At 39.7% G+C, this 16,742-nt stretch overlaps 2 protein-coding genes across 5 annotated transcripts in view; both read right to left on the bottom strand.

Moving 5' to 3' along the window:
• LOC119788855 (golgin subfamily B member 1-like) overlaps positions 1 to 2,386 on the bottom strand; it is a 44,016-nt gene extending 41,630 nt beyond the window's left edge. For all 4 annotated transcript variants that reach the window (XM_038293519.1, XM_038293520.1, XM_038293518.1 and 1 more), the window contains exon 1: positions 2,241 to 2,386. The gene's annotated coding sequence lies outside the window, so the exon portion shown is untranslated. The remainder of the gene's footprint in view (positions 1 to 2,240) is intronic.
• A 6,520-nt stretch (positions 2,387 to 8,906) lies between these two features.
• On the bottom strand, positions 8,907 to 16,466 carry LOC119788856 (guanylyl cyclase-activating protein 2-like). The gene is made up of 4 exons (XM_038293524.1): positions 15,877 to 16,466; positions 15,646 to 15,795; positions 14,682 to 14,781; positions 8,907 to 12,486 (listed from the first exon to the last, which is right to left on the bottom strand). Exons 1-4 carry the CDS (start codon positions 16,075 to 16,077, stop codon positions 12,365 to 12,367), a joined length of 573 nt encoding a protein of 190 aa, XP_038149452.1. The 5' UTR covers positions 16,078 to 16,466; the 3' UTR covers positions 8,907 to 12,364.
• Between the last annotated feature and the right edge of the window lie 276 nt (positions 16,467 to 16,742).

The following is a 16,742-nucleotide window of genomic DNA, read 5'->3' as shown; positions in this document are numbered from 1 at the left end:
ATTTAAAGGGATTTAGAACCTCCTGCCAGAAGGAAAGAGCTCATATTCCTTATGAAGCATGTGGGACAGGTCCAGCAGTACCCCACCCTGCCTAAGTACAGACTGAAGGGAGAGCTTTACAGTCCTCCCCATCACCTTCATGGCAGTCTGTGCCAGGCACTACAACTTTGATTTGGACTGTGTGGAGAGACCGCCGAACCAAGCATCATCCCAAACCTGATGAAGCTCTCCATCACTGCCTGATGGATTAAAAACATGGGAGTTCTAACTGACAACAAACAGCCACAGTTTGCGTAAAAGATAAGTCCTTCGCTGTAAACCGCAACATAGGCGTAATTTACCATTGCAGGAAAGTGAGACTGCCGATAAAAAAAGGCCTCTAAATCACTTCCTGGTGAGAAAAAACTAATCAGCTCCTAAAAAAGATCTGCTCCTTTGTTTCTTTATCTTTTCCAAACAGAATAAAGCTGTTTGCAGCCGGATCCACGACGCATAGTTACTTCCTGGAAAGAAGTCGATTCCTTTTGCAGGTGTGAAAAAAATAACTGCACTATAAATTATTCTGATTATCAAATTCATGGCTTCAGCTCTTCTACTGCAGTTAGGAAAAACTATTTACTCCACCCAAAGCTGTATAAAGTATTTGCACCCTAAGGCTGGACAATATATTCCAAATACATTATTATTGCAACAACAGCTTGTGTAATATTCATGTATCTAAGGTGGAGGTCTTCAGTGGGGGTCCACAGAGGCTCTTTTTAATATTCCCCCTTGCATTTTTTTCCACTAATTGAATTGTCTTTAAATCCACATTAACATGAATTCAACAGACTGTAGTAAACAGATAAATGGAGGCAGAAGATGTCTTTCAGTCATCAATGCTCACATTCAGGGATACGCAGGAGCTTTTTCAAGCTGGGCAACGTTTCATTCACAACACCTGTCCCATCAACCAGGAATGCGAATCAGAAATGCTTTAATAATCCCAGGGCGAAATTACTTTGGTTACATTACTCCATATGTAATAGAGTGACTATAGGACCAGTTAATCATAACACAGTTTCATACAATAAATATAATTAGGGGGTCTAATCCATCTCGCCATCAGTTTGGGGGTCCTTGGCCTGGAAAACTTTGAAGGCATGCCTGGAGTGTAGTTTGAGCTGGTAATTTTATTATTTAAGTACAGGCTTTATTTACAGGTGAAAAGGGGAACAGGTAGACATAGAAAGGTGCAGTGAGAGTCAGAAATGGGGATATGAAGCAGCTTCTTATTATTGATCTATCCCTGGTATACTGGCTTAATAAGCTAAATACATGATTAGAAACGGGGGACAGAAAATAAGAGTAAAATCAACCAAAGAAAACCTAAAGAATAGAATCAGGGAATATAGAGACCTGTGATTGTTAAATATTGGCTCTGTGTATGCACCTTGATGCTCTATTTCGCTGGTTATTTTCCCTGAATAGAGATCACTAGGGTAATAAACTGTTTAAATAACACTTTATACCCTATCCTAACCTAACATGATTAATAAATGATAACAAACATGGCTTCTGATACAGTAAAATGAAAGTGAACTTATCAGGACAGTATGGCAGAACCAAAGTGTAAGTTCCATTTATATCTGTTAAGAACTTCTAAGTAACCATTTTCCAAACAGCTTTATTCTCTCTAACCATTTTTTAGGATATAACTTTCCAGTTAAATTTGTACTTTTCCATCATTTTGTCTGGAAGCACAGCTCCTCACTGGAGCAGAAAGCAGCCCTCCTCTGTGAGGACCTGAGGCCTGCTTCCACGCATGATCAGCCTGATCCACTCAGCTGTCCAGCCCACGTCACCGTGGAGGAAAAAAATCCGGTCACACCGGTTCTGTCACGCAAACCACCACAGGTTACAAACTGGAGCTTAAACCTGGACTAAGCTCTGAGTTTATGAGGAGCAACAGTTAAAACCAACTCAAACCAGTCCAGAGAGAGCAGGGCAGGAGGCGATGAGGACTTAATCCTTGTCAGAATGTACATTTTTAGCTATATTTATGTTTATTTTCAAAGCATAGAAAATTATTTCGGGGACAGTAAGGTGAGGCTGCAGCTACAGCTCCTGTTATCCGCACAGAGGATCAGGAGCAGCTTTAAAGGCCACTCAGCGTCCAGTAGCTTAGGGCTAACTTCTTAGCTAACCATTTAAATGCTTCTCCGCTCCCAGTCCGGTTAAACAACAGTGTAAAAGCTTACCGCTCTCACTAGTTCATGAAGAACCCACCCGAGTCGCCACTTAGTCGAAAGGAGTCAAATAAAGTCACATTTTATTGCATTTGGAGCAGAAACCTTCAACGGGACGGGTGTCTTGATAACATTTGTCAACAGACTGGTACGAGGCTACGCGCATGCGCAGTTTGGACCGGAAGAAGAAACATTTCCGTGCAGTTAGAGAGAGAGAGATATGTTATAAAGTTCATTTTCATGACTCCAAAATTTATCTCAAGGGGATATATGTGAAAAATAAAGCCCCCTGGTTGGTTGTCGTTTATTTTTATGCTAATTTCGTTTCAGTATCTTTTGAAAACACTGTTAGAAAATAAAACCTCCAGAGGAGCACACTTGGGTGACATCCGGTTTAATTTTCAAACTAAAGTAGGATACTATAAATCAGGGGGCTTTGACGTTTTCCAGGCCAAGGACCCCCAGACAGATGGAGCGGGGACCCCCTAATTATATATTTTTTTATGAAATTGTGTTATATCAAACTGGTCCTATAGTCACTCTATTACATATGGAGTAAAGTAACTAAAGTAATTTCACACTGGGATTATTAAAGTATTTTTGATTCTGATTCTGATTCCTCGTTGTGTGTTGTAAATGAAACGGTGCCCAGCTTGATTGTGCATTGATTTTCAATTCAATTGAGTTTATTTAAATACCGCCAAATCACAACGCGTCATTTCAAGGCACTTTACAGTTCACCGGATCATACAGTCAAATTGATTTAAAGTTTTCTATCTAAGGAAAACCAGTTGGTTGCATCGACTCATTGACTCTTCAGCAATCCCTCACACTAAGCATGCTTGTAGCGACAGTGGAGAGGAAAAACTCCCTTTTAACATGAAGAAACCTCCAGCAGAACCAGGCTCAGTGTGAGCGGCCATCTGCTGAGGCTGACTGGGGTTCGAGCAGACAGAAGCAGAAACAAAAAGCAGCTGTAAAAGGCGGCCCCGTCCAGCAAACACACAGCCAGGCAGACGAGCTCCGAGCCAGCTCCCATGTCAGTGGATGCAGAGAGCAAATTCCAGTAATTGATGACTGAAAGACATTAATATAACGTTAATGTGTATTTAAAGACATTTCAATTAATGGAAAAAAATTGCAGGGGGGAATATAAAAAAAGGAATACAAACCAAAACTTTCGTGACCACCATGCTCTATGGACTACATGTAACTGAGACCTTGAAGACCTCTGCTTGAAAACATTCATCACACATAATTACAAAGTCTGAACAGTTTTCTTCCTTCAGAATGCAATGACAATTGGCATTATTTTTTGTTTGTTTGTTTTATTACAAAATAAGGCCTCTCTGTTTACTTTCTTTTCTAAATCTACCTTTGTTGACTTATTGCTTAGAAAATTAAACAAGGCAGTGATTCAACTAGCAGCAGTTATAACTAGGAAAAACAGCACAGTTAGTGAACAGTAAAATTTTAAGCACAAAAAAATAAACACATAGGTATTTACTGAGAAAGTCCATAGTTCCACTGTGTTGTTGACCTTAATAAACTCACGGCTAGATGATATCTGGTTCAGGTCAAGATAATTATAAAGAGAGGTAAAAAAGGAGTGCAATAATAAATGCAAGTCAATAATGAAAATAAAGTAATGATGATAAAAGCTTAGTGTTGATAATGCTCCTTACAATCATTACAAAGTGCCATCATAGCCTCTGTTTGCTCCTTGTTCAAATATCTAACAGTTTTACCCTCCATTTATGTATGCAGTGTTTGCGTGTTGCCAGTATTGCACAAATAGTTGTAAGTAGTACATTTTTTGGAGGATCCATGGAGGAAAGTGCCAGAAGTGCAATGGGGACCCCAGAGTGGGCACAGTTCTGCTTCCAAACAATGTAAACCTGAACCGCCTAGTACCAAAAACTTCCCAATCATCGACCCCACAGTCAATGCGAAGCTGCTTTTCTCAGAATGAAACAGGCAGCAGATACGACTGAACCATCTGGCAGCTCTCAGACCACAGAGAATTGTCTTCTTTGAGATGTCCAGAAAGATAATCAACAGGTCAAGGAGTCACAATATGTTTCTTTGTTTAATAAAATATTGTTTTTTTTTTCCAAATGGGCTGCATAGTTGCACAGTTTGTAGCTCTTTTGCCTTGCAGAAAGAAGGTCTGGATTTCAATTCCTGGCCTGGGGTCTTTCTGGGTGGAGTTTGCATGCTCTACCCATCCATGTGTATGTTCTTAGGCTTCCTCCCACAGTCCAAAAACATGACTGCAGGTTCATTGGTGTCTTTAAATTGTCTATTGTTGTGTGAGTCCATGGATGTATATATCTGTTCTGTGGTAGACGGGAGACATCTCCAGGGTGTAGTCCACCTTTCAACCATAGGCTGAGGGAGGAAGCGGCCCCACTGAGACCATAGCAGGAAAGTGGAAGAAGATGGAAGGTTGGATGGTTATCAGATGTACCAAGCCAGGGGGGATTCCTGCTCTCATAGAAACATCTACACTAATGATGATTGGTTAATCCCTGCAATTGAGACATATTGGATTAACAAAGTCCTTCTGATTAACACAGCCCTGTTTATGATCTGACCAGCAGTACCTGGTCTATAATCAACCCTCAGCTTCTTTGAAAGCAACCTTCTATGGCTCTGTGGTGGCGTCAGCCCTCCTCTAAGCTGTTGTCTTCTGGGCCCCTGGCAGTGCAGAGCGGGACAGAAAGAGACTGAACAAACTGGTGAGAAAGACTTTTAGACCCTGTTTGTAAAAAGAAGCGCAACCGCAGGTCATTCATCTCTGCTGCAACCAGACTCTACAATGCGACAATACAACGGCAATAATCCTGCTTTAGCACATTCTTCCCCTTTGACTATTTGAGCTGACGTACCAAGTTAATTTCTCCACTGTGAGATCAATAAAGCCATTCAATCAATCAATCAATCAATCAATCAATCAATCAATCAATCAATCAACAAGGTTCTGTTCCTATATAATCTGGCACAAATGTCGTGAACCAGATTATACTGGAATAAAACCTGTCTTTTAATGGCATTATTGGAGATTTATTTTAAATCTCTGATTTTGAATTGTATGGATTATTTTAAGGGACTGATCAATTGATTCTGCTGATTCAGCTCTTATCCCAAACTTCACCAGCTTGCTGATTTTTAATCCTTGGACTTTGTATTTCTGGCAAGCACATAATGAGTAATAATCCAACTGTATTGTGCTAATAAGGCAATAGCTCCTTCCACATACTCTTTGCTTAAGAGGGTTTAACTTATTGCAGGGACTGGATGACTTCTAGTCACCAACAGATTCCTGATGGGCGTAACTTCAGTCTACATGAAGCCTGTTTTTATTCTAGTGCAGATTTTTTCTTTTAAAATTAAGGCCATTATTGCTGCACAACTTCTTTGGCAAATTAGTGAATTAATTTTTTTTTTACTGCACTAATAGTGATAATGAAAGAGCCAAAATATTTAAAGCATTTATCCAATATTTTCCCTTACAGGAATATTATATTTATTTTCCTTATTAGAAGCTACTTCCAGGTCGCTTTACACCTTTTACATCAGTGACTGGATTATTCTTGGTAAACCTGAGTTTCTGATTGCAGCTGAAGTTCCACAAATGCTCTCAGCCCTTTCACCCTATGAGACCTGACCTCTAGGCCTCTTAATCTGTCTTCCTAACTCAATGAAATCCACTAACTCCGTAGACACCTGTTTTATCCTGAAGAAAATTAAAGTTTAAAGATTTTTCCATACAAATGAAAATATTCCAATCTGTCAATTGATCCAAATGATCTATTTCCTGCAGAACGCTTAGATATTAGCATAGAACAAAAAAGTTGTCTGTCATTAGTATCTGTGTGAGGGCAGCAGTTATAATGCTGGCCGCTAAGGAGCCTTAAAGGCTTAGTTCAGTCCGTCTAAATCTATACACTAAAAACCCCATATGAAGTGACTGGAGAGTCGTTTGGATCTGATTCTCGTAAACAGCTAAATTAAATGTGAATACGAAGGCAAGAAAAACCATCAAAATAAAATCTAGTGAAGAGATAAAGCTTTGAGACGTAAAACAGTATTTTTATTTTCAAATATATCACTTATTTTCAGTAAAATATTTTTAAAGAAAACATATAGTTATAAATCACACAAAGTACTCATTATCAGTTTGACCAGTTGGGTTTTCCACATGAAGGTTTACAACAATTCAAGTAAAGAAACTGTTCAGTTACTTAACCTAAGATGGATGTTTGTTTGAAAGAGGCACAAAGTGAAAAACAGAAGCTTTCAGACTGTTTCCATGTAATCACCACTCATGGAAAAAAAAATGTAACATTTCTCAGACTGTTTCCTGAAAAAAAGTTGGTATTACGTCCAGTTTTGATGTGTTTAATAATAAATATTTTAGCATTAAACCCAACATCAGCAGGTGAAACACAAACAGACAACCTAAAAAGCTAAATAAAGGGGAGGTGCTGAACAGAAGTGCGTGTAGTTTGGGTTCTGCAGCGCTGCAACAGACACCTAGATGGAGATGTTGGTACAGGTCTGCTAACAATAGGTTTTCCAGTCTAAATAACTTTTATTGATAAAGTATTTTTTTTAAATGTGCTGTATAATGCTAAAAGCAAGAAGCACATTTTTTAATTGTTATTACACTGTCAGAAGTACAGAGCAATGAAATGAACTCTGCATTTAACCCATCCCCTTTAGGAACAGTGGGCTGACATTGTGTGGCTAATAGGGAGCAGTGTTGGATTAAGGGTCTTTGCTCAGGGAGCTAGAGTGACATTCTGTGGGAGCGAGGCTTGAACTCAGAACCTCAGGATTCCAAGTTCTATACCCTAACCACTAGGCCACCACTCCATATTTCTGTAGCTTTGCAGGCTGCTCAGTGCCTTGCCTTTTAGCAAGAAAGTTCCGGGTTCAAATCCCCGCCTGGGGTCTCTCTGCGTGGAGTTTGCATGTTCTCCTTGAGCATGCGTGGGTTCTCTCTGGGTACTCCGGCTTCCTCCCACAGTCCAAAATCATGACTGTTAGGTTAATTGGCTTCTCTAAATTCTCCTTAGGTGTGAGTGTGTGTGTGAATGGTTGTTTGCCTTGTTTGTCTCTGTTTTGCCCTGCACTGGACAGGGTGCACCCTGCCTCTCTCCCGTAGACAGCTGGAGACAGGCACCACCACCCCTTGTGATGGAAAATGGATGGATGTAACTTTGCTGTCTCTTATCCTGGACTCTCTTGCAAAATAGTTTTTGATCTTGATGGGATTTTTTCTTGGTTAAATAGAGATTAATAATAATAATAATAATGAATAGAAATATTAAAAGAGAACAGAAAGCAGAGTGATGACTCTAGTAAAACAAAACAGAGACGAATCGGCACAGAAAGTCAAATAAATATTAGGAGATACACTATATTGCCAAAAGTATTTGCTCACCCATCCAAATTATTGGAATCAGGTGTTCCAATCACTTCCATGGCCACAGGTGTATAAATTCAAGCACCTAGGCATGCAGACTGTTTTTACAAACATTTGTGAAAGAATGGGTCGCTCTCAGGAGCTCAGTGAATTCCAGCGTGGAACTGTGATAGGATGCCACCTGTGCAACAAATCCAGTTGTGAAATATCCTCGCTCCTAAATATTCCACAGTCAACTGTCAGCTGTATTATAAGAAAATGGAAGTGTTTGGGAACGACAGCAACTCAGCCACGAAGTGGTAGGCCACGTAAACTGACGGAGCGGGGTCAGCGGATGCTGACGCGCATAGTGCGAAGAGGTCGCCAACTTTCTGCAGAGTCAATCACTACAGACCTCCAAACTTCATGTGGCCTTCAGATTAGCTCAAGAACAGTGCGCAGAGAGCTTCATGGAATGGGTTTCCATGGGCGAGCAGCTGCATCCAAGCCATACATCACCAAGTGCAATGCAAAGCGTCGGATGCGGTGGTGTAAAGCACGCCGCCACTGGACTCTAGAGCAGTGGAGACGCGTTCTCTGGAGTGACGAATCGCGCTTCTCCATCTGGCAATCTGATGGACGGGTCTGGGTTTGGCGGTTGCCAGGAGAACGGTACTTGTCTGACTGCATTGTGCCAAGTGTAAAGTTTGGTGGAGGGGGGATTATGGTGTGGGGTTGTTTTTCAGGAGCTGGGCTTGGCCCCTTAGTTCCAGTGAAAGGAACTCTGAATGCTTCAGCATACCAAGACATTTTGGACAATTCCATGCTCCCAACTTTGTGGGAACAGTTTGGAGCTGGCCCCTTCCTCTTCCAACATGACTGTGCACCAGTGCACAAAGCAAGGTCCATAAAGACATGGATGACAGAGTCTGGTGTGGATGAACTTGACTGGCCTGCACAGAGTCCTGACCTCAACCCGATAGAACACCTTTGGGATGAATTAGAGCGGAGACTGAGAGCCAGGCCTTCTCGTCCAACATCAGTGTGCGACCTCACAAATGCGCTTCTGGAAGAATGGTCAAAAATTCCCATAAACACACTCCTAAACCTTGTGGACAGCCTTCCCAGAAGAGTTGAAGCTGTTCTAGCTGCAAAGGGTGGACCGACGTCATATTGAACCCTATGGATTAGGAACGGGATGTCACTTAAGCTCATATGTGAGTCAAGGCAGGTGAGCAAATACTTTTGGCAATATAGTGTATTTTATAACAATTTGTTCCATCATTTTGACTGAAATATCTGATCGTATTTGTTCCACCAACAAAAGCCAGTCACCTGAAGAGGCCTTTGAGAAATAAGTAGATCAGAGAGCTATAAAGGAGCAAGAACATACAGTAGCAACCATTCAAAATAACCCTGTCCAGTCAAAAGCCGGCCCAATGGCAGCAAAATCCCCTACAACTTCCAGCCACTGGCCTTCTTATGGTCTTGCTTATTTTTTACTCCGACTCCCTCCTTTCACTTCTCTTTAGTTCTTAATGTCCACAAATCATGGCTGAAAGAATATTTTAGTACAAAAAATTACGTTTAAAAAGGAAGTGTAGGGGACCAGCCAAGGGCCCATCAAGGAAAATGGGGAAATTTTGAATAGCTGCTACCGTAAACACCTTTAAAAGCCAAGAAAAAAAGGTTTTAGAAACTATTTTCTGGCACAAAGACAGCAAGTGGAGGTATAAACTACTGATCCCTGAGTATAGAGTGAAATCACCTCTGGCTTTAGTTTTCAGTTAATGGCATTTAACCTTTCTAACATACTTCTGACCCGTTGGCTTAATCCAGGGTTATACCAACTTTAATAACATGTTGCTAAACATGTGGTTCACAATCATCATGGTTTGTTGACAAAATGCAGAGTAGAAAAAAACCCAGCAGTCTTTCTGATGTAGCGGAGTTGCCTTTACGTTTTAAGCTGTGATGCTATACTGATGTAAAAATGCACAAACATGCAGCTTTTAGAATAATTCCTCACGGGTCTATTTATAGATCTGTGAAAACCCACATCCACAACCCTCAGAGGGGGAACTCGACACAAATGGATTCATTTGGGGAGTTTTCTGAACCATTTGAACCACCATCCTGCTGAATCAGCTGGTGGCTGCATGGCGCCAGAAGGTAACAGCAGGTCCTCAAGCTGTCTGCTGAACTGTAGAAAATCAGGTAAAGCTATGGCTATTTTTTTTTTGCAGCTGATTAGTGAGAAGATTGGTGTATCTTATTTTTTCCGCAGTAGTCTGTCTGTTTGATGTCACATTTTGGCTTTTTACCCAGAACTGAAAAGCTGAAAAATGTGACTGATACTGTTGACAAAGCTTTGTCTCCAGACCAGAGTTATACCTTTTCTTCGTTGCTGGAAGAATGCCATTCATGCTTTCATCCCATCAATAATTTAGATTATTTCCTTTGTCAGAATGTGCCAGAGCTCACTTCCTTTAACCAAAACATCCGGAGCAACAGCATTTACCCAAGTTCTCTGATGCTTCATTGGCTTTCCAGTCAATCCTTACATCCATCTTTGTTCTTACTACACTGAAGCACTTTGCTCCACCTCACTAGTCACTCGGTATAAACAACAGGGCACTGAGGTCTTCATGGTGAACCATGAGTACCAAGGTCAAGGTGAAAACAGTGGGGTGAGTGGAATAAGCTTTACCCAAGTTTAGGTTCTATTATGGATCGGATTAACCGTCTAATGCTCAGTGGGACTCTGGTGTTCATCCACTCTTTATCTGTCCATCATCTTCTGACATGTTTTATGAGCATCTTTCTTAACTTTTTAATGTTGTATATAGTGATAAACAAACATACCGATTGACTGATTGGAGGGTTTTCTGATAGGACATGAATGTTTAACTAAATTTGTCATCTTTGAAGGTTAAACCAGGAAAAAATATTAAACTAAATACATATTGTAAGTTTACAGCTTAGCAGGAATGAGTCAACAGCTTCTTTGAGACTCACTTACACTCTGGTACCACAACCAGTATCACATTTAAGAAGTAAATGTAAAAAGCCTTAAAATAATTGTTTCTTTTTTCATAGAAAATAAAGAAATAAGTGGTTTGAACAGTAGAGAATACCACAACTAAGATAAGGGAGGGGGTTTCACAGTGGCACAGTTAGCAGAAGATGGTCTGTTTGTTCTCCCTCTGCATACATGGGCATTTCATTGGGTATCCTGCCTTCCTACCTCAGTCCAAAAACATCAAATTCCTTCTCTAGATTGCTCTTCAGTATGTGGTGTGACCAAGTATTTGTTACCTTATGAGGACAATATTCCAGGAATATGCTACTTTGTAGGGACTTAACCTCAGCAATCGAGCGATCGACCAGTTGACTGGTCCCCAATGAGGACAGGTTCTTTTCTTGGGTTTAGAATTATGATCAGGATAAGCTATGAATAAATTTTTGGTTAGTTTTAAGGTTAGGTATGTGTTGGTAATGTTTGGCGATAGGATAGTCTGGGTTAGGAGTGAGTGCAAATGCAAATGCAAAATTCAATGTAAGTCAATGCAAAGTCCCTGTAAGGATAGCAGGCCTTAACATAGGTGTGTTATCTTGGAAGAGTGAAGGGGTACAAGGATGGATGGATGGATGGATGGATGGATGGATGGATGGATGGATGGATGGATGGATGGATGGATGGATGGATGGAGGAACTACCAACTCCTTTAAAACAAATGAAACTGAAGAATTTTTGGATGCGTCTCTCTGAAAACCCAGAAACTTTTCTGCTTTTTTATTCTATGGGTTTGAATATGACGTGACACTGAATCATGTTTCTGAGAACATATGTCAAATTAAGGCAGATTGGTTATAAACTTCACAACTCAGTGAGTGGATGAAAAAGTGTGTCAAACCTTTATAAAACTTCTGTCAGTCAAACTAACAAAAACAGATCTGAACCAACTGAATCTGTGTTTTACCAGGCTGGGGCAGAACCAAAGTTCCACCAAACATTAATATGAAGTGGGTGGGGAAGACACAAACATCTGCAGCCAAGGGAGCCATGTTTTAGGCAGCCATTAAAAACATCTACATGGTAACAGGTTGTCTGGCAACAAAATGCATTTTCTGTCCTACCATCATAAAAATATGAAATTTGCCAATTTGGTCAATCAATCTTCCTGAATCTACTTCACTAAACTGTGTAGAAAACCTGTTGGAGCTGAATAGAGGACCCCATATTGTAGAGAGATTATACTAAGTACAGTTCTATTTATCAAGGAAACATTTATTTTAAGGCTTTTTAAAACAACTTTACCAGCAAGTATGGGGAGAGTTGTATTTAGAATTAAAAAGGCAAATAAAGCAAAGCAAAAAGGTGACCAGCAATGAAACTGGAGGACCTTCAGAGTCTCTGGTTTGTCTTCATTCATAGTCCTATTTGATACAGAATTCATTGGTTGAAATATTACCCTAAGAGAAGCTTAAACTAAGGATAATATTAGGAAATTTTTACCTAATAGACTTTCAAACAACTCCATTATTTACATTGAAGATAAATGGGCAAAAAAATCCGTCCAGAAAATAAGAAATTAAAAATTAAGGCTGACTGTAGTTTAATCCAGTGTTTTTGTTGAAAAAAAAGGATCTCCTTACAGAAGAAGTCAAAGGTTCTTCTTGAACAATAAGGCTGAATATTCCCACAGTGTCATCCCAGGACTCAGGACTTTTTCTCCTGGTGTTGAATGAACCAGTCTGAAGGTGCAATGTCCAGTCTAAGCTGCTCCATGAGCCACGGATCCTTCTCTGCTCCCTCAATAAACTCCTCCAAAGATATCTGACCTGCAAATCAAACAAAGATTTCAATGATACACATAGAGCAACAGATTAACATCATCTTTCTTTAAAAAACCACAGAAATGTGACATTTTAGACTGTTTTCCTGCAAGTTGCTGGTGAACAGTTTGTTGAAATCACCTTCTTCCTCATTTCTGATGTTAGCTGACAGGTTTGGGACCGAAACCAGGAGATGTCTCTCCACAGCAACTGTCACCAGTTCTTCCAGTAGGATCTAACACTGTTCCCAGTTAAATGAACATATAATCCTTTAAATTAGTTATGTGTCTGACCTCAGAATCAGCTCACAGAAGGAGCTACTTGGATAATCCCTGATTAGATGTGAGAAGAAGGCATTCTGGTTAGATGCCCAAACTATCTCAAATGACGCCTTTCAAAGAGGATTGACAGCAGCTTCAAACTCTCCCTGCATAATTAACGTCTTCATCCTTACTCTTAGGCTTGGTCCACCATTGTACAGTGAAAATTTATTGGAGCTGCTTATAGGCTCCCATTCTGTTAACCACACTCTTTAGCTAATGGTTGGAGTGTTGCAAAATGTTTTTTTTATTTCATTTTTATCGTGACAGCCAAATTTTGCACAGTAGAATCAGAAATTTTTCCGTATATCTGCCACATCCTCCTGTATCCAGCACTGATATAATTACACAGAGTTGCTAACCAAACCAGGGTAAGAAGGAGTATGTGGTAATCATCTGTTCTCATATAGGAGGGGTCACTTCTCATATTAATTAAGGGATTCTGTGTTTTCTACACTTGTCTGCCTGCTTTTACCTCTTTGCAGAGATATCCAGTCTTTGATTGTCCAAATATAGAGCTGTGATCAACCTATTAGAGACAGGTAATCTGGTCTAGGACCAACAAATGCTGGTTTGGTCATAGTACCCAGCACACCGTCTTTGGTGGCACAAAAACTTCTCAGTCCGTCTCTGATCAATGTATTCTTCTCATAAAATGTTGTCAGAGGTGGGTAAGGGACCCAAAAACGGTGCTCTAGTAAAAGTGGCACAACTTGAAATTTTATTATACTTAAAAGTAGTTTTGCAGCGATGCCCTTTTTTGGCCCTGATACCGATACTTGGCTGTGCAGTATTGGCCGATATCATCTGTTTTAAATTGATGTGTGTGTATATATGAAGAAATGCGTACTACTTGGATGTAAAATAATTGCCATCATGGTTTTGTCAAGCTACTGCCTACCTTTGTGAAGCAGGAAAAAGACTAATACAAAGTGAATCCAGTAGAACTTTTTATTGCCTACCTGGAATGGCTGACAATAGTTGAATAAACTTTTGTCTCCCAAAATGGTATCGCGCCCTATTTGTTGGTACTCGCCGATTACGATACCATAATTCTATTGCAGTATCGGGGCCCTGCCTGATACTGGCATTGGTATCAGTGCAACACCACTTAAAAGTAGTCATTGAAGAAATAACCAAAGCAAGACTAAAAATAATTGTTGGATTATAGTGCCTGATTTAATGTTTAGAAAATATATAATCATACTTTTTATGTAAGTTCTGGTATATTAAAGAATAAAATAGATTAAAAAAACTAATTCCAGAATTAGAGTCATTCATTTAGCTCAGACACCGAAAGAAAATGCAGCTGCAGCTCAGTAATGTCTAAAAATGTCTTAGCTGCAGCTGACTTTGACTCACAGAGGAAATAATGATGAAACTAAACATTTTCTTCGCTGAGGAACTTTAAGCTCAAAAACAGTGTCTGTGGAAAACCTGACGGTCTGACTGTTGACTTTACTAAAAAAGAAGAACTCTTAAGTTTGAGGTAAACTATAATGTGATCTCATTCCTTAGCCTTAGGATGCTTCTTTCTTCAAAACAAGACTTTACCTAACTCATATCATCAACCATGCACGGCTAAGCTTTACTGTTTTAGAGAAACATAACTCTTAAGGCTCTTTATGTGTTTGTTTAGGTCATATTTTAATATTGTGTCATTTTCTGATTTTGAAATATGATGTTTGACCTGCAAATAACATGGTCATTATTGATGATTCGCTGACATTAATTATCCCTTCAGGGGTTTTTGCTACTTCCAATTCCAGTGTTTTTTGCTCTACGACACAAAAAGTTCAGATTCAGAGTAAAAACGAAGAGCAAACATATCCATTTGTAATAGTTTAAAATAAAAATAATTTTCTTCATGTTTTGACTTACAGTCTTTGTTCTTGTCCACCAGTTGAAATATCCTGTCACAGATGTCATCAACATCAACTTCCACATTCTGCTCATTGCGTCTTTTAATCTTGGTGATGATCTGGGAAAAAACAAAACAAAAAATAAAAATATTTACAATTAAATCTTTCAAAAATAGAAACTTTATAATAATTTCAAACTTTGTTGTTATTCTGATTACGTTCTTTGTGTGGCTGTGCATGTTACCCATTTAAGACCATGTTTGGTATTTTTACTAACATGTGAGGACCGACAGGGTGATGGCTGGTCCTAATGTGATGGACGGCCATCTTTAATGCCGGAGAGTCACTTTAGAGGTATTATGTGAATTTACTTTAAATTATTCTTAGAGTTAGGAATATACTGGTAATGGTTAGGGTTGGGCATCAATGCAGTAACTAAAATTAATGCAAGTCAATGTAGAGTCTTAATATGGGCAGAAATGCAAACTTATGCATGTGGCTGTGGTTTTGTTACCTTTGGGGGACAATTTTCCAGGATTATGATACATTTTTGGGACTTACAGGTACTTATTGGGAGAAAAAAACTGGTTCCCGTGCAGTAGTAATTGTTTGTTTTCCATTAATCCATTCCACTACCATTCCATGACCCTGAGATCGTGGCTTTTCTCCCAAGATACAAGAAATGACTGTTGATTTGTCTCTAGATGCCCACAACAGAAGCTTTTTTAATTTGAAATTCAATTTTCATACAACACATTGACCTGAGCCTGAGCATTACAGTGTTTCTTTCAACTGCACATAGTAAAATGAGCAGGATTATGCTGCAGTTTGTTTGTGTTGCTTAAAATACAGCAGTGTGGCCCATGTGTACTAGTTTCATTTTAAGCTCATTTGCATTTGCTGTAAATTTTATAACTGTTCCAAATGCTTTCCATAAAACAAGCAGAGTAGAAAAACAAACAAACCATAAGCTGAAGACTCACTTTGACAACACGTCTCACTTCCTGATTGGTCAGAGAGCCATTCCCATCATTGTCATACACTTTAAAAGACCACTTCAGTTTGTCGATGAGTTTTCCACGAAGAACGAGGTTCACAGCTGCCACATACTCCATGAAGTCCAATTTACCATCCTAAATAGAACCATAAATTACAAACTCTGTGGAAACAACCTTACATCAGCTAAGATAGATGTATTAAACAAGAAGCACTACCTTATTAGTATCAAAGGATTTAAAGACAAGTTCAATGAAAGCCAGCTCCTCCTCTGGTGATTTGCTGTTGACCCCAAAGATTTTCTTGAATTCATGCAGGTGCAGGTTTCCACTTGGACATTCACTGGTAAATTTTCGGTACAGTTCCTGAATGTGCTGAAGAGTCACTTCTTTTTCTGAGGTGGCCTGGACCTGACCCATAATTTCAAACAGGAAGGTGCAGAAATCCCCTCAGATGATGGGTTTTTGAGTCGGTACATCCTGACAGTGCCATCAGGAGCTCATGGTTTCAACTGACCTTTTCCAGAAGAGTGGTCCCTGGGAGCTATTTCTGGAGCACCTGGTAAACAAATCCTATTGAGTCCTCATGTATCCCAATCAAATCCCCACCTATAAAGAAGGTCTGCAGGAAGACCACTGTATTTCTAAAACTAGAGCTACACCGCCATAAAACAAATTACATTTATTTCTCTAAATCTACTTTTGCTGGTGTTGGAAAGCTAATCTGCAGACTGTTTGACTGCCGGGAGGAACAGATTTTCCTCCTGCACACCAGAGAGATTAAAAGTCTGAATCCGTCAAAGCGTAAGTGTGTGTTTGCCGATGTGTTGATCCGATGAAGCGCGTGAGGAGGTTGACCTCGCAGGGGAGGGGAAGCGGTGCTGTGATTGGATCTTCAAAAGTCTAATCAGCTTCTGAAATAGCTTCATGTTCAGGAGATAAATGGAGTGTTTTCTTATATTTAAACCAGCCTTTTAAACCACCAGTAGCCTTCTTCATCTACATTGTTAATTACTGAATAGGATTTAACATGGGTGTGACAGACTGATGAGCCTTAAATAGCTTATAATGGTTCTGAAATATAC

The sequence above is a fragment of the Cyprinodon tularosa genome, unplaced genomic scaffold (assembly GCF_016077235.1).
Source record: "Cyprinodon tularosa strain WSP-4 unplaced genomic scaffold, ASM1607723v1 ctg328, whole genome shotgun sequence".
Taxonomy (NCBI): domain Eukaryota; kingdom Metazoa; phylum Chordata; class Actinopteri; order Cyprinodontiformes; family Cyprinodontidae; genus Cyprinodon; species Cyprinodon tularosa.
The sequence above is the reverse complement of the archived record's forward strand: the minus strand, read 5'-3'. Positions and strand labels throughout refer to the sequence as shown.

What these genes read in the sequence shown, in the direction of transcription:
- LOC119788856 (XM_038293524.1), bottom strand. Translation starts at nt 16,077, where the DNA reads ATGGGTCAGGTCCAGGCCACCTCAGAAAAAGAAGTGACTCTTCAGCAC. An exon ending in AATCCTTTGATACTAATAAG is followed by an intron (nt 15,796 to 15,876) that starts GTAGTGCTTCTT and finishes GGTTCTATTTAG; the next exon opens with GATGGTAAATTGGACTTCAT. An exon ending in AAGTGAGACGTGTTGTCAAA is followed by an intron (nt 14,782 to 15,645) that starts GTGAGTCTTCAG and finishes GTTTTTTCCCAG; the next exon opens with ATCATCACCAAGATTAAAAG.